The sequence below is a fragment of the Helianthus annuus genome, chromosome 11 (assembly GCF_002127325.2).
Source record: "Helianthus annuus cultivar XRQ/B chromosome 11, HanXRQr2.0-SUNRISE, whole genome shotgun sequence".
NCBI classification, from domain to species: Eukaryota; Viridiplantae; Streptophyta; class Magnoliopsida; order Asterales; family Asteraceae; genus Helianthus; species Helianthus annuus.
In genome coordinates this window covers 100,879,718-100,898,031 of record NC_035443.2, presented here as the reverse complement: position 1 = coordinate 100,898,031, position 18,314 = coordinate 100,879,718, and the positions used below count along the sequence as shown (strand labels likewise).

The 18,314-nt window shown below is 37.9% G+C and overlaps 3 protein-coding genes across 3 annotated transcripts; 2 read left to right on the top strand and 1 right to left on the bottom strand.

Moving 5' to 3' along the window:
• Positions 1–3,130: 3,130 nt before the first annotated feature.
• On the bottom strand, positions 3,131–4,087 carry LOC118484041. The gene has a single exon (XM_035979929.1). The coding sequence runs from the start codon at positions 4,085–4,087 to the stop codon at positions 3,131–3,133; it is 957 nt and encodes a 318-aa protein (XP_035835822.1).
• A 4,223-nt stretch (positions 4,088–8,310) lies between these two features.
• LOC110919113 lies at positions 8,311–10,858 on the top strand. The gene is made up of 2 exons (XM_022163391.1): positions 8,311–9,574; positions 9,630–10,858. The coding sequence occupies exons 1-2, from the start codon at positions 8,311–8,313 to the stop codon at positions 10,856–10,858; spliced, it is 2,493 nt and encodes an 830-aa protein (XP_022019083.1).
• Positions 10,859–12,354: 1,496 nt separating this feature from the next.
• Positions 12,355–13,226, top strand: LOC110919114. Its single transcript, XM_022163393.1, has 2 exons — positions 12,355–12,766; positions 13,117–13,226. Exons 1-2 carry the CDS (start codon positions 12,355–12,357, stop codon positions 13,224–13,226), a joined length of 522 nt encoding a protein of 173 aa, XP_022019085.1.
• Positions 13,227–18,314: the final 5,088 nt, after the last annotated feature.

Genomic DNA, 18,314 nt, shown 5'->3' with positions numbered 1-18,314 from the left:
TTACCTAAAATAAATCGTGGCTACGATGTGATGTGAAATTACGATCGACGAACTTACTAAGTCGACGCTTCTTGTCAATAAAGGAAAATTTAAAATTTTCGACAAGTTAAGCTGTATAAAGACAACATCGAGTCTCCTTATAGAGCATAGTTGTCTATAGTATCAAATTAAGATGCTGTGTACATTCTTGTATCTGGAAAGTTCTAGCATGATGCTCAGCTTATAAGCACTTGTCATGTTTTGCCATGACATTTAAACGTAAGCTTAAGGTTTATTGAAAACCTTGTCCTTTATGGACCATGGAATTTGAAAGTTCCAAGTTTACCTCGTAAACGCGAATGGGATTCCCATTGTGGCCCAGGATACTCTTGAAAGGTTGAAACCTACCATGATACGGAATTGACCGTATTATTCTGAGCAAATCTCGAGGTCGAGATTTCTTTTAAGGGGGTGAGGATGTAACACCTCGTAAAATCGTGTCCAATTATATGTTAACACGTGTCCCTAATCCTAATTAAGTCAAACGTTGACTAGGAGGGACTATTATTGCCAAACAATGAAAACTTTGAATATGCAAGGACTAAAGGTGTCAACATGCTTAAACTAAGCCTCTAGGTGACCTTATACGTATTCGTATTCTTTTAATAAGCCACTTGTTGGATAAACGAAACCATTTGCATTATAATTCAAAAGTTGTGCATCGAAGGGTTAAAAGCGTCAACATGTTAATTCTTACCTCTGAGTGACCTTTTAACGAATCCGGAACATTATGATGTTTGATCACACTCTTGGGAATACTTATATTGGCCATCTAGAGCTTTTATGCCGTTAAACGGCAATACGCACAAGTTTGCGCGTTAAAAGGGTTTAAAGTGTCAACATGTTTAAATTATACCTCTGAGTGACTTTTTGACGAACCCGGAGCGTAACGATGTTCGGTTATACTTCCAAGAATACCTACAACCTAACTTGAAGGGCCGAAAGTGCTAAATATGAAAGTTATATCAAGTTAAAAGGTTAAGGGGCTAAATGTGTCAACATTTAAAATGGTTTTGCTGATCCGGGTGAGTGTCGAGGGCCGCGACCTCCCCCTCTGAAATTCTACGCGGGCCACGAGGCCTTGATCTGCAGAAGAATTATTTTTATTTTTATCTTTCTTTGCTTGTTCTTCACACATACCACCCATACTCACATAAAATCAATTCTATGGGTGTTAATTGTTTTTAAAACATGGTTTTACACATGTAGTGATCCTATAATTACTTGGAAAATACACATTACACTTGTCAAGATCTTGTTCATCTCAAATTAGTATAAATAGGCCATGAGTCTTTCATTTTCACTTGCACCATTTCTTTCTATCCTTCTCTTATGGGGACTCCTGATCATAAGGAAGCCTATTCTAGTTGAAAAGATTGCTAGGACCCTTTGTAAGTGTTCCTAGCCACTAGTTTATGTTTATAGGCTTTTAGCCAAAAGTCAAGCGTTATCATAATAACGCTTAGACTTTTAGCTAGACCTTAAACGGTCAGGCCATTGTTCGCAACGAACATGGCTACGTGATCGTAATTAGGTAGGTGTTAATCCCTCAAAAGGGCACCTCCTAAGAATCACGTTTGCTAGGTCGATTGACGAGTCAAAGTAATATTAATTTAAAAAGTCAACAGGTCAGAATTTTAAAATAATTGCGATCTGAGTTTAAGAGTGTTCTAAAATATGTTTTATCACTTAAACAACTTGGTAATAATTATTAGAACATGTGTAAACATGTTCGGCTCGTCAATTCCCGTTTTAGGGTCGGTTCGCAACCGGAAGTCGCGTAGTTTGACTTCTACGTTGACTTTTGGTTATAAACCGAATTAGATTAGTATGCTACTGATTTTAGGTTCCGTTATGATCGTAGTATAATGTAGTATAATCCCATAAGGTTATATTACACGATCGGATCGTAATATAATGTAGTATAATCCCATAAGGTTATGTACTGATAAGTAAACATGTTTAGAATATTTTGGTGCTTATAAACTGGTCATAAATTGAGTTTACGCATATGGTCGTAAACTATGCTTTTAAAAGGACTAAAATACCCTTTTAAGAATAAAATGAGTTTTAAACATAATTTTAGTATAAAACTCATTACCTACTGATATGATATTATAATTAGGATTATTTGGGATGCTAAGGCAGATTGTAAACTGTGTTTAACTTCAGTTTCATATACACTGCCGATAAATGACGATAACGCCCTTATGGTACTTAAAATGTGTTTTAAGCATAATATTCAAACCAAACCTTTTACTTACTGGTATGTTATGACAAATAAAATATTTTAATTATTCAAAGCTGGTCATAACATCTGATTTCATAAATCTTCGCATAAATCGTCATTTAACGACTTTAACGCCGTTTAGGCGCGTAGTATGGTTTTAAACCATATGTGTGAACCAAGACTTGTTACCTACTGATTTTATAAACCATTTTAAATGTTTTTACAGTAGGTATAAGTTATGAACTCAGAATCCCAAATAATGTCTCAAAACTATGTGTGAAATGACTGAAATGCCCTACGGTGCATAGTTTGGTCATAAAGCATAAACCACACACGTATTTGATATCCTACTGATATGATATCATAATTTAAACATTTTTACAGAATGTTTATGACCATGACATCAATTTACTTGCAAGCTCCTTTTATAAGTTGTAAAATTACCAAAATGCCCTTATAAGGCATAATTTGATTTTAAAACCTTAACGAGCATATAAGTTGATATCCTACTGATATTGTAACTTGGTTAAAGTGTATTGGCACATGGAACTTGTTCATGACTCATCCGGTTACCCGTTATCGCTTATACGCGTATGGTGAGACTTTTTTTTGGGTAAAGGGTTACCCCGGTAAATTTTATATATCACAACCAAAGAATACAAGTAGTAAGGAGAGTCCTCACTAATTCACTATCCTGAAATGCCAGGAAGTGTTAACAAGCAATCAGCAAACCACAAAAAAACCAAAACATACTCTAGAAAACTAGAGATACAAAATTAGGAAACTACATGATTGGCACATTCCGTCTTTCCAACAAGCTCATCCCAGTCGTAGAAGTCTTGACTTTCACCGAAGCTAGTTTCAACCGAACAGTAGCAACAATCGCCTCAAAAATAACTGCAACTGAACGTTTATTGTTTTGAATAATCTCTGATTCCGCTCTTGCCAAATGAAGTATGCTGTAGCTGCCAGGAGTAGCCGGCCAATAACACTTCGCATAGACTTCTTAGCAGGAACCGAAATCAGCCAGTCCATAATCTCCTCCCACTTATCGGACCCAAGTTGAATACCAGCCATAGACTTAATGGAAGACCAAACCTGCATAGAAAACGGACATTCAAAAAACAAATGTTCGTGCGAATCCGGCTCCGAGCAACATAACGGGCAACATAACAGGTTTAAATTTGTAGCACTTCCAACATCCCATTGCTTCAGTTTATCTTGCGTCTTTAGCTTCTTCTTACAAATGAGCCATGCAAGAAAAGCATGCCTTGGAATACAATTAGCAAACCACACTATTTCCACCCACGGGACTTTATTGCCATGCAACCTGACTGTATCCCAAACTGCTGACGCTGAGTAACTCTGTTCCACACCACCCAAATCACGCCACACAAGAGAATCAGGAACTTCTACGTTTAAAATTGGCGGCTGAATATTTATTAAGACCGGAAACATATCCAACCAGGCTCTCGGCCACCTCCAAACATCATCATGCAAGAGATCCTTCACTTTTGACTGTGGATTAAAACCGGCTCTATGAAGCTGACGAGAAGAAATGAACGCACATAAAGGACCCGCACACGACCAGTTATCAGACCATGCATAAGATGATAAACCATTTCCAATCTTAGAGACAATGAACGGTCTTATCTTATCCAGAAGGTTCATAATGTTTCTCCAGCCCGTCGTGGAGTTACCACGAGAACGAATTTTCCAAAAAGATTGCCCTTTAATTTTATGCTCATGAATCCATTCCACCCATATAGAATTTCTTTTGGTAAGAAGACTCCACACGTGATTGGTCATAAGAGCCATATTCATGTCTCGAATTCTCCTAATACCCAAACCACCTTCGAATTTAGGAAGACAAACATCCGACCATTTCACTTTCGCTTTACCCCGCTTCATAGGCCCTTGACACCATAAGAACGCTCTCATCTTTTTTCTCTAATTCAGCTATGATGCGAGCCGGAAGAGTAAAAACAGAAGCCCGATAAATATGCATGGAGGATAAAACCGATCTAATAAGTTGAAGACGACCCGCAAACGACAAAGTTTTATTCTTCCAACTTTCGATTCTAGATTCCAACCTCTCGATAAGAACTTTGCAATCTTTATATACTGACCGAGACGAAATAAGCGGGACACCCAAATAGCGAACAGGAAGAGAGCCTTCCTCAAATGGCATCAACTGTAAGATACTCTGTTTAACCTCTCTATTCACGTTGCCAAAAAACACCGTACTCTTGGCCATACTAGGAACAAGACCGGACATATTCTTAAACTTATCCAACCCTTCCATGATAACCTTGGCCGAACATGCATCTCCTCTAGCAAACATAAATAAGTCATCCGCAAAACACACGTTCACAATTCTTTGTATGGTGAGACTTACATAACTAGTTTACATAAGTTTACCGAAAAGGGGTTTAACCTTATCGTTTTGATCTCAAAATCCAGAATGTACCTTGTTTACCCGTATTATACAAGTCCTAGTACTTGTTGGGTTTAAACCACATTCTATTCGGTATACGCTTAATCTAGCGAACATATTCTTAAGTATCGGGTCATGTCTAAAGGAACTACCTTTGGCCAAATATAGTCTTATTGATTGGAAGCTAGCGAAAAGGTAAATACTCTTGACTTATTTTAGTGTAAACTTGGGATGGCAAATATGCCTCTTGGGACGGTTATTACACAAGTAAGTCGCATATGATTGCGCAAAAGTGTATGAATACAGTTTTATTCCGTTTACTTGATAATTACTGTTATTGGGGGTTATTAATACCATGTCCGGACAACCCAATGGGTTAATCAAGCATATAATCTCGTAACAAGAAAAATCCCAAGATTTAATTAAAGGATCACCTACGGGTTATCCATATGTATAAAACTCTTTTTGAAAAACTATTTTTCCAAAGAGTCAGTTAATTGTATTTACCAGCTTTAGCTGACGTATTTTCAAAAAGATTGAACAGCAGGTACCGAACCTTATAATAGGCTGGGATTACGGGTCGGCTAGAATGAAGGCTAAGGAATTTGCACTCCTGAAGCTTAAGGCCTATGATGTCTAAAGCTCTGTTTATTTGGATCCTGCCTGTGGGCTTGTATCGAATGCTTGTAATACTTTTATATATTCAAGCTTTATTTTAATAATTAAATCCAATACTTCCGCTGCATATTATTATATTGTGATAACTGTTATCCAATCCGCCACGTGTGTACCCATCCGGGCCCATCGGAAATCGGGGTGTGACACAATTCATCCATTATTAAATTCAAATTTGCAATAAAAATATTTAGAGCTTATTTATATTGATTGGGAATAGGGAATATTTGCTGCAAGTTCTTTAAGGTATTTCTAAACTGTAATCATTCAAAAAGGCAAATCTGGTTTGGTGGTCTGTCTTGCGTCCGAGATGGAGCGAACCGGGTTCGACTCCATGTAAGCTTATTTTTCTTACTTTTTATCCCAATCGATGTCTTTTGTTTTACATCTCAACAGTTAATTTTAACGAGACCAAGATCCTTTTATTTAAAACAAAAAGGGAATCAGTCTTTGAGTTTAATAATCTTTATACTTGTTTATTTATAAGCCTAAATCTTTACTTTCATTCTTCATAAAAATTGTTGACCACTAAATCATAAAACTCAAGGAACCTTTCCTTTCATATTTCATGTCATAAAAAGGTGTTTTGTATGTTGGATTATCGGTTGATATTATGCTTATTTCTAAGAATAATCTTAAATACAAAATAAAATGTTCACTTTTGCCTCAAAAAGAATATATTATATTTCATATATATTTAATTGAATATGCAAACAAAATTTCGAGCATGTAAGTTTGATATTATTTTCGAGCATCTAATTTCTGAAGTTAATCATGGAGAACACATCTATCAACTAAGAGCATCCATCCCTTGTCCTTTAACAGTAAATAACTAAGATTCTAATACAATAATTATGAAAATAAAAACTCAAGTTAAATCCTTGTTTAAATAATAAAAAAAGAAAATAGAGTTATTTATATGAATGATGTAAGTTGCATCTTCATATTATATAAAAAGTAAATATGGTGCTTCGTTTTTACTGGTATAAAGACAAAGTTTTTGGAAGTTAAAAATTTATTTAACCGATAAATTTTATTTAACGAGGTCGTTATGTAGTATTTTCATATCTAGGGTAATCACTCTCGTACGTTCGGTTTTCTCAATTTTTTATTTGTGCGTTACTTTACAAGGAATCGCAAACGCAACCACTCGTGATCTCGAGACTCCACCAACGTTCCTCGTGGTTTAAGTGTACTTCCTACGCAAAACTGTGAGTATACTCGATCCCATTTTACATTTTAAACACTTTGGGTGCAACATGTATTCTATATAAAAACACGCAACCCTAGAAACTTATTTGTATTCACACTCTATCCACATTTAGACATGAAAACATTGTTGATACTTGTTAATCTCATATGCTATGTAAACATTTTGTGTCTATATGCTCATTAACTTTGCTAGCCTACCTTAACAATTATAGCGCTATAGGATTTAATGCACCGCCCTTGAGTCTTGGGGTATTGTTAAGTAAAACATGTTAACCTCCTTGAGTCTTGGGGAAAGGCAATTTGCGTTGGAAACTTTGGTTTGACATATAGTGACACCGTTTCAGCATATTGGTAACTTGTATTATGTTATTCATGTTGGATATGAGCACATTTAATCATTTTATTCTATTTTATGCTATGTATCAAACTTGTACGCTCGCCAACATTATTGTTGATCATTATTTTAATACATGTTCCTGGTTGATAGACGAAATGATCAAGAAAACAAGCTAGAATGAATTTAGAAACCCATCTTAGAAATAAACAATGTTTTGATTACGTTTGAATCTTGTATGACATTTTAGTATTTTATGAAATCTTGATTAAATTATATTGTCACTATTAGTGTTATGATGCTTTGAGCGATTTGTTCGTCTCATCCCGATGTTTCCGCCATCGGTCGGGGTGTGGCAGATTGGTATTAGAGCCATAACTATAGGGAATTAGGAAAAGTAGGAATGCTTTTACCTAGTCTATAGTTTAGGAGCTTTATCCTTATGTGTTGTTTAAAACTACTTGCATTCTCTCTATTCTCTTTTGTTAGTGCATGCGTCTATCGACTTCGTCTTGTATCGAGTCTTGTATTTAGATAGATAGATCAGGGCACGTATTACGAGAAAATGTCAAAAGTGGGCTTGGAGGTAATTCCGCACGAAACTACCCTTTGGTAATTCCGCACGAAATTACCAGGTAATCTCGCACGGAACTTAATTCCGCTTGAGTCCTAATCTCGCATGAAGTAATTCCATGCGGAATTAGGCAACCTATAAATACCTTGAGTGCCTTGTCATTTGTAACTTTCCGGCTTGTGTGCCGAAGTGCTGCCGAAGTACGGAAGAAACCCTAATTCTCTCTCTCTAGCTAGGCGATTCCAGTTCTTCACGAGTCCTTAGATTTTTATCGCTATTTTCTGTATAACAGTCTGTGATTAGGGAATGATTTATCAATCCTTATAACGAACTAGTTAGCAGTCTTGATCATTTTAACTCTAGGATTTGGTTTTTCGAATTTCTTTCAATCGCCGCCATTGTTCTGTGTTTTCTAAAGGGGTGTATAGCATTCCTGGGTCGTCAATCAAACTACTTTACAATAAGCTGATGCACCAGGTCTACTATATGTGTCTGAAGATTTCATGGGATAGGGTTTGCTAGATTAGGGTTTCTGTTTTTGCCGGCTTCTTGTTACGTCGTTTTTCGGGTTTTCTTTTTCATGGTGGAGTTGTTTTCTGGTTAAAGCAGAGAGGAGTTTATTTCACAATGGATGATCGAACTAAAATTGATGACATGGCTATGGGTGTCGTGGCAAGCCTCCAATACAAGCCAGGGGTTTAGCCAGTCGAGTTGTTAACATAGATGGTAATCCGATTCTTCCTAGAAGAGGTACTGTGCAAACTGATGCTAATAAGTTTAATGTTATTGATGAATTGACCAAAATCACTATGCCGGTTGTGCAAACATCGTTATGTGAGGGTTCGGGAATCAACTTGGCAGGAACGGACGGATGTCAGGGATCTTCTTTGAACCAAGCAGCCACGGTTAAACCTTTGTCATATGCAGATACGGTAACTGCAAATAATTCTAAGAAGGTTAACTTTCGAGCTCTTGCTAGTTCCGTGATGCAGGATGGGTGTGATGTTGTTTTGCCGAGGGAATCGGTGCGTGTTATGAGTGATAAGTTGGCAAACACTTTGTATGGGTATTTTTTGGGAGATCATTTTGCTTTTCCTGTTGTTGATTACTTTGTGCGGAAGAATTGGAAGAATTACGGCTTAGAAAAAACAATGATGAACGCGAATGGGTTTTTCTTTTTTAAGTTTAGTGATGAACTTGGTATGTTGAATGTTCTCAAGGATGGTCCGTGGATTATTAAATCCCAACCGATGTTTCTGAATAGTTGGACGCCAACAACTAAACTAGAAAAGAAAGAGGTTAAGAAGGTTCAAGTTTGGGTTAAAATTCATGAGGTCCCTATTGCGGCTTATACGGAAGATGGACTTAGCCTGATTGCAACGACAATAGGGGAGCCAAAGATGCTAGATTCCTTTACTGCTTCTATGTGCACGGATTCTTGGGGCCGTAGTAGCTATGCTAGAGCATTGATGGAAATTTCGGCTGACAAAGAACTGCGGGAAGAGGTCACAATGGCTATACCCGAACCGGAGGGGGAGGGTTTTGTTAAGGAGACTATGTACGTGGAGTATGAGTGGAGTCCGTATCGGTGTGCCAAGTGCTGTGTGTTTGGTTATTCAAATGAGATGTGTCCGAAACAACCGTTGAAAGAAACTAAAGTTCGATATGAGAGTCAAAAGCGCAATAACCAACAAATTAAACCAACAAAAAAGATGCCCACTGTTGATCAGGATGGATACACAGAAGTGTATGGGAAGAAAATGGCTCGTAGGGTTGGAATTCCTGTTAACAAGCAAAAGTCGAAATTCGAATACAGACCTGTGGGACCGAAACCTAAGGGGGACGGTAACAATGCCTCAAGTTCTAATACTTTCAGGTCTAATAATCCGTTTGAAATCCTTAATGCTGTTGATACGAGCTCGGGTCCAAGTAATTCGGGTAGGGGCCCAGACGATTCAGATGATGATGATGTTACGAAGGTTTATAACGAGATGGATGACTTTATGATGAATGGTTCACTGAATATTAATAGTAAAAAAGGGGCAAGCACTCCTTCTCTTGAGGTTAAAGATGGTTAGTATTGCAGCGTGGAACATTAGAGGGTTGAACCACTCTCTCAAACAATCAGAGGTTCGTCAGGCGGTGAAGGATTATAATCTCAGTTTGTGTGCTATATTGGAGTCTCATGTTGATATTGGTAAGCCTGATAAAGTTTGTAAGTCCGTTTTTCGTAATTGGGATTGGACATCTAATGGGGCCAAATGTGTCAAAGGTATAAGAATTATTATTGGTTGGAACCCAGCAATTTTTGATGTCGTGGTGTTAGATCAATCTGATCAGGTTATGCATCTCCAGCTTATTTTTAAGCTAGACAAGCGAATGGTGTTTTGTTCTATTGTGTATGCGGCTAATTATTATGTTTCTCGTAGAAGTTTATGGCAAAATCTTTCTATGCACAAAGTTTTAGTGGGCGATGACCCCTGGTTCGTAATGGGTGATTTCAACTCGGTGCTGAATCTGGAAGACAAATCCATGGGGGCTTCATCGATCTCGGTTGGCATGAAGGATTTTCAATCGTGTGTGGATGATATTGAGATGTTTGACATTAATAGTTCGGGATTCCATTTTACGTGGAACCAAAAACCAAAGAAGGGCGTTGGATTACTAAAGAAAATTGATCGCGTTCTAGGAAATACTCAGTTTGTGGCTCTTTTCCCGCGTGCAGTTGCTTTATTCCACCCGTATAGACTTTCAGATCATTGTCCAAGTATCCTAAAAATCCCGGAAGCTGGTAAATTGAAACCGAGATCTTTTAAATTCGCTAACTTTCTGGTTCATAAACCAGAATTTCTAGAAATTGTCAATCGGGGTTGGAACACTAGAATTAATGGAGTGCACCAGTTTTGTGTAGTTAAAAGGCTTCGGCTTCTCAAGAAGCCACTTCGAGCTTTACTCTTTAAACAAGGTAACCTGCATAACAAAACCAAAGATCTCCGGGTGAAACTTGATAGTCTTCAACAGTCGATTGATCGGGATCCCTCGAATGCGGTCCTTCGAGCTGAAGAAGTTACCATTATGAGTAGTTATCAAGAAGCTTTACTGGATGAGGAACGCTTTCTGAAACAGAAATCAAAAGTTGATTGGTTGCGAGCGGGTGACATGAATACTGCTTTTTTCCACTCTTCATTGAAAAATAGAAATCATCGTAGCAGGATTGAGGTTATCCAGGATTCGGTTGGAAATGTTTTCGAAGGAGACAGGGTCCATGATGCGTTTGTTAGCCATTATGAAAAGTTTTTGGGCTGTGAAGGAGACATCTCACTCAACCGGCGCCAGATTTATTTGCTAAAAAGCTGAACTCGGCTACGGCTAACCACATGATCCATCAGGTGACTCTAGAGGAAGTTAAAGCAGCTATGTTTTCTATTGGTATTGATAAAGCCCCTGGTCCTGATGGGTACACTGCTGCATTTTTCAAGAGTGCTTGGCAAATTATTGGGGTGGATATCTCTAAAGCTATCATTGATTTTTTTGACACTGGTAACTTATTACGCGAACTAAACCATACCCTCATAGTGCTTGTGCCGAAGGTTACTACACCATCGGTTGTTACCGATTATCATCCTATTGCTTGTTGCAATGTTTTGTATAAATGCATCAGCAAGATTGTTGCAGATAGAGTTAAAGGGGCCCTAAATGAGATTGTTAGTGTTAACCAATCTGCTTTTGTTCCAGGTAGGAAAATATCTGATAATATCTTGTTGACCCAAGAGCTTATGCACAATTATCATAGGAACGCTGGACCACCACGATGTGCTTTTAAAGTTGATATACAAAAGGCCTATGATACTGTTGATTGGAGGTTTTTACGAAGTATTCTGATTGGTTTTGGTTTCAATGACAAGATGGTGAATTGGATCATGGTATGTGTCTCGACTACCTCATATTCTGTCTGTGTTAATGGTAATGTTCATGGCTATTTCAAGGGTAATCATGGATTAAGGCAAGGGGATCCTCTATCCCCATATCTTTTTACTCTTGTTATGGAGGTCCTGACGGCTATTTTACATCATTTGGAAAGGACTGATACTTCGTTCAAGTTTCACAATAGGTGTGAAAGGCAGCAAATTATAAACTTGTGTTTCGCAGATGATTTGTTTCTTTTTGCTCGTGGTGAAATTGCTTCATCCAAGTTTATTATGTCTTCTTTGGATACTTTTACCAAGATGTCCGGGTTGGTCCCTAGTGTTCAAAAAAGCACGGTTTTCTTTTGCAACGTTCCAAGTTATATTAAGAGTGCTATTCTGAGAATTATGCCGTTTGTAGAAGGTACGCTTCCGGTGAGATACTTGGGGGTGCCTCTCATTTCATCGAGACTTTTGTATAAAGATTGTAATGTTCTTGTGGAAAGGCTTGAAAAACGTATCATGCATTGGAGGAACAGGATGCTTTCTTTTGCTGGCAGGTTACAACTTATCATTTCAGTTTTGTCCTCTATGCATATTTATTGGTCTTCTGTATTCATTTTGCCGACTCGGGTGATTAATGATTTGGAAGCTAGGATGCGGAATTTTCTTTGGTCTCAAGATTGCGGGTTTCATAAAGGGAACGCGAAGGTTTCTTGGAAATCCATTTGTCTTCCGAAGTATGAGGGGGGCTTAGGCATTAGGCGCATTGGTGACTTAAACAAAGCCCAAATGACATCTCACATATGGAGTATTATCTCCAACCGAAACTCTTTATGGGTCGACTGGGTTCATTCATACAGGCTTAAAGGCAAAAGTTTCTAGAGATGCACTATTCCAACTAACTGTTGTTGGTCATGGCGGAAGCTGTTGCATCTTAGACCGCTAATGCGGAATCATTTTTGGACCGAGGTGGGTAATGGAACTACAACTTCAGCATGGTATGATTTCTGGTCTTCTTTGGGGCCGCTGGGTGATTTTTTATCACCAAGAACTATCACGAATGCGGGTTTTAATTTGGAGGCTACAGTTGCTTATATTCGGTCTAATGGGGTTTGGTTGTGGCCAATAGCTTGGAGGGATCTTTTTCCTGTTCTTATTCAGCTTGACAATGTGAATATAGAGCCGCATAAGAGGGATAGGATTATGTGGCGAGAAGGTGATCATGTTAGTCATATGTCTGCATCGAGTGTTTGGAATTCTATTCGCTATGCAGAACCAGAGATTCATTGGTGCTCTATTGTTTGGTTTCCTCAATGTATCCCGAGGCATGCTTTCTTTATGTGGCTAGTCACGAGGGGTAAGTTACTCACTCAAGATAAAATTTTGGGATGGGATCTTTCGTGCAGAAAAAATATGAATATGATGTGCTGCCTTCTTTGTTATGACAATTATGACTCCCATAACCACTTATTTTTTGAATGTAAATTCTCATCTCAAGTCTGGTTTATGGTTAGACAAAAGGTGGGTATGGATTCGGTTCAGCCGGTTTGGGATGATTGGCTCGAGCTCGGTCGAAGTCAGCAGCTAATTTGGTTGCTAGACTCTTAGTTGCGGCTTCTGCTTATGTAATCTGGGAGGAGCGGAATGCTAGGTTGTTTAAAAATCAGTTAAGACCTCCGGAAACTATTGTTGCTTCTATTTTTCAAGTGGTTCGGTATAAGCTGATGGGTGTGAAGCTGAAGAACAATGCTAGAGTACAGAGGCTTCTTGAAGTTTGGGAGATTCAAAGACCTTCGTATGAGATCGATAGTGGTTGAGTAGTAGCAGTATTTTAATTCTGTTTTGATTCCTAGATTAGAGTCTAGTGGTGTTATTGTTTGTTCTCGAACTTTTGTTTTGGCATTTGGATTACTTTCATGGGGCATGTCTCATGATTGAACTAGTGTACGCTTTCTACACTACTTGTTTCATTTGGTTGTGAATATATAGAATCACCGGGGTAAAACCCTTTACCCAAAAAAAAAAGTGCTGCCGAAGTATCGACTCGCTGTAATTCTTTGTCAAATTAATTAAAAGACAATTTAAAGTGATATTCTAGCTTAATTGAACTCGATACGTCTGTTTCCGCCTTTCGTATTGAGCAAAAACTCTTCTGATCGACTCGTTCGGGTCTGAAATGATCCTACAAGTGGTATCAGAGCTCAGGAGGAAGAGTTCATATCAATTCAGCTGCAAATCCTGCTTTCTAGACCTTCTTTTTCAAATTGACCGTGAAATCTTGGTCAAAATGTCTTGAATTTCCCATATCATGTGCGCATTACTGTTTAAACAAACCCTAGAAAGTTCCAGAACTAAAATCGGACAATAACTTGATCAATTTGACAAAATTCAGCTCTAGATGATGACATCAGCATAATTTCGCACGGAATTAGGGGTTAATTTCGCACCAGTTTATAATTTCGTGTGAAAGTTTCATACGAAATTAGTAATTCCGCACCAAAGTTGTAATTTCGTTTGGACTGGTATTTCGTTTGAAAGTTGTAATTTCGCACCAGGGATTTCGTTTTGAAGTGTAATTTCGTTTGAACTGACTGTTTGTGAGACTTTGAAAACCGAATCATGGAAGAAGAATTCTACAACGCGTTTGAAAGGTCCCTTATTCTGAGATACTAGGTCTTTATGCTCAATGATATCTGGGGTATTATCCCGGGACTTCTGCTGTATGGAAGTACTGACCTAGTCCCTGGATAATGCTTTCGGCAAAAGCTTGAAATATAGCTTCGCCCTCAGCAAGCTGATGAAACAATAAAATTGATAGTCGCTGCTGTTGAAATTAAAAGATCCTCTAAAGGGGACACACCGAAAAGTCGAAGCCGTAATCTCTTTGCGTATACGGAAGTATCGACCTGAGCTCTCACGGCCCTCGCATCAAACCCCTGTACAGATATCATTTGTGGTATACTCACATGTAAGACTGAATATTGGGATACGGATACGTGAGTATATTCAAGTAGTGGGACACACGGATAAGTTTAAGTACTTTAGACATTAATATCGTATCTCGGATCAGTTGAAATTTGTGTGAAAATTTAAGTGGATCAGTATACTGACAATCTAGGTGAATTGTTTAAAACTTAAAATGAAATCAAGCTTAACGGTGTTGGTGATATGTCTCAGAAACTAATATGATCCTCTTGCACGAACTCACAAAAAATATTGTTTGTAAATATTTCATTTCTGCATTTTCTTGATTTTTCAAGTGTTGTCGGTTACTTTCATTCAGAAAATCCAAAAAGATTTTCGACAATTGATATTGAAAAGCTGATTTTCAAAATTCCAAGTGCTAAACATGATGAACAGATGGTTTGGGAGAGTGTGTTGTTTTGATAAGAAAAACGATATAGTTGCAAATGGTTCATCAGAAATGAATTGATATGCTTGTTCGTAATCTTCAAGTAGTGTCTATATGCTTAAATGTTTACCATAAAACTTATTTTTGTGGTAGAGTTTTATGCAGGTAGAATCAATATTTGAGGGGGAGTGCATGTTGATGATGATGGATTTAAAAGATGTCAACATCTAAGAGAAAGAAATGAAGATAGAGAAAGAGAAGCACAGAGACTGATCAAGGCTGAAGAAGTGAAGACACAGCATTGTCGTGACTCGATAGTCGACTCGTCAACATCTGAGGGGGAGTCTGTTGGTGCACTACATCTGTCGACTTCGTCTTGTATCGAGTCTTAGTCTTAGAATGTTAGTTTAGGGCACGTTTTACGAGAAAACTGGAGTATGTATGTAATTAGGGTGATGATTTCGTTTATAGGGACATAGATCAGGGTTTCGCTTATGTGTACCATAGGGTTTCGCTTTTATGGACATCATGTCATGTCCATTTGAGCGAAATCTCAAGCACTATATAAAGGTCCCATGAGCGAAATCACATATTAGATTCTTGTATTCCATACCGAGGTGCTGCCGGTGTGAGATTTGGATGTAATCTGTCAGATATCAATACAAAAAGGTGTTAAAAGTGATTTGCTAGCTGTTTCTAAGTCAGATACTTGTTTTCCGCACCTGTATCTGATGAAAACTCCTCTGATAGACTCGTTTGGGTCGAAACACGATCCTACACAAAGCTTTTGTTGCTCGAATTGAAGAAGATAGTGATGATGATAATGATTATTATGCAAAACGAATGCAGAAGCACTTGAAAATGATGGAAGAGAGTGATAGTGAAGATGAGAAAGCTAAAAAGAAAAAGGTCAAAACACCAGTCAGTAGTGATGATGAAGAAGCTCTAGTGATCAAAAGGAAAGTAAAAGAAGTTCCAGCTTTCAAAATTGATGCAGATGCTGACGCAAAAAATATACCGGTGATTTGTGAAAATTGTGAGATTATGAAAAAGAAAAACAGCGAATTGATTAACAACATGAACAGGCTGAAAGAATCGTATGATGTTCTAAACAAAGCCATGAATCAATACAATGAATCCAGCAGTGAACAAGCCACAGCAATGAAAACACTTCAGGGAGCTTTCATGACAAAGCAGAAAGTGGTCAACAACTACATTGAAAAGTGTGCTGTTCTGGAACATAAACAGGAAACTCAAAGAATTGAAACAGAGAGAGTTAATCGACTGTTAAAAGGTTACTCATGTACTTCTTATGTCATTGACATGATTTATCCAACTGTTGAAGGAATTTGCCGGAACATTATGTTTGAAACCGCCGCCACTGCTAGAATTTAGCAAACTATTCAAGAACAGCAGTCGGGTGCACACCTATTCCGGAACGGCAGCGGGGTACACACATGCTAAAGAATTGGAAAGTTTAAATGTGATAAACAATCTCACTGTGGATGTGTCAGTAGGTTTTTGCACACTTAGTAAATTGTGACGAGATATAAACCTGAAAATCAAACTTGCTTATTCTGTGGGTTAACAAAACTGCTTGGATATATAGGTAACCCCTGAAATCTTGTTTGAAAGGTCCCTTATTCTGAGATACTAGGTCTTTATGCTCAGTGATATCTGGGGTATTATCCCGGGACTTCTGCTATATGGAAGTACTTACCTAGTCCCTGGATAATGCTTTCTGCAAAAGCTTGAAATATAGCTTCGCCCTCAGCAAGCTGATGAAACAATAAAATTGATAATCGCTGCTGTTGAAATTAAAAGATCCTCTAAAGGGGACACACCGAAAAGTCGAAGCCGTCATCTCTTTGCGTATACGGAAGTATCGACCTGAGCTCTCACGGCCCTCGCATCAAACCCCTGTACAGATATCATTTGTAGTATACTCACCTGTAAGACTGAATATTGGGATCCGGATACGGGAGTATATTCAAGTAGTGGGACACACGGATAAGTTTAAGTACTTAAGACATTAATATCGTATCTCGGCTCAGTTGAAATTTGTGTGAAAATTTAAGTGGATCAGTATACTGACAATCTAGGTGAATTGTTTAAAACTTAAAATGAAATCAAGCTTAACGGTGTTGGTGATATATCTCAGAAACTAATATGATCCTCTTGCACGAACTCACAAAAATATTGTTTGTAAATATTTGATTTCTGCATTTTCTTGATTTTTCAAGTGTTGTCGGTTACTTTCATTCAGAAAATCCAGAAAGATTTTCGGTGTGTTTTAGCATAAATTTTGAAAAATTCAAAAAGATTTTCGACAATTGATATTGAAAAGCTAATTTTCAAAATTCCAAGTGCTAAACATGATGAACAGATGGTTTGGGAGAGTGTGTTGTTTTGATAAGAAAAACGATATAGTTGCAAATGGTTCATCAGAAATGAATTGATATGCTTGTTCGTAATCTTCAAGTAGTGTCTATATGCTTAAATGTTTATCATAAAACTTATGTTTATGGTAGAGTTTTATGCAGGTAGAATCAATATTTGAAGGGGAGTGCTTGTTGATGATGATGGATTTAAAAGATGTCAACATCTAAGAGAAAGAAATGAAGATAGAGAAAGAGAAGCCCAGAGACTGATCAAGGCTGAAGAAGTGAAGACACAACATTGTCGTGACTCGACAGTCGACTCGTCAACATCTGAGGGGGAGTCTGTTGGTGCACTACATCTGTCGACTTCGTCTTGTATCGAGTCTTAGTCTTAGAATGTTAGTTTAGGGCACGTTTTACGAGAAAACTGGAGTATGTATGTAATTAGGGTGATGATTTCGCTTATAGGGACATAGATCAGGGTTTTGCTTATGTGTACCATAGGGTTTCGCTTTTATGGACATCATGTCCATATGAGCGAAATCTCAAGCACTATATAAAGGTCCCATGAGCGAAATCACATATTAGATTCTTGTATTCCATACCGAGGTGCTGCCGGTGTGAGATTTGGATGTAATCTGTCAGATATCAATACAAAAAGGTGTTAAAAGTGATTTGCTAGCTGTTTCTAAGTCAGATACTTGTTTTCCGCACCTGTATCTGATCAAAACTCCTCTGATAGACTCGTTTGGGTCGAAACATGATCCTACACAAAGCTTTTGTTGCTCGAATTGAAGAAGACAGTGATGATGATAATGATTATTATGCAAAACGAATGCAGAAGCACTTGAAAATGATGGAAGAGAGTGATAGTGAAGATGAGAAAGTTAAAAAGAAAAAGGTCAAAACACCAGTCAGCAGTGATGATGAAGAAGCTCCAGTGATCAAAAGGAAAGTAAAAGAAGTTCCAGCTTTCAAAATTGATGCAGATGCTGACGCAAAAAATATACCGGTGATTTGTGAAAATTGTGAGATTATGTAAAAGAAAAACAGCGAATTGATTAACAACATGAACAGGCTGAAAGAATCGTATGATGTTCTAAAAAAAGCCATGAATCAATACAATGAATCCAGCAGTGAACAAGCCACAGCAATGAAGACACTTCAGGGAG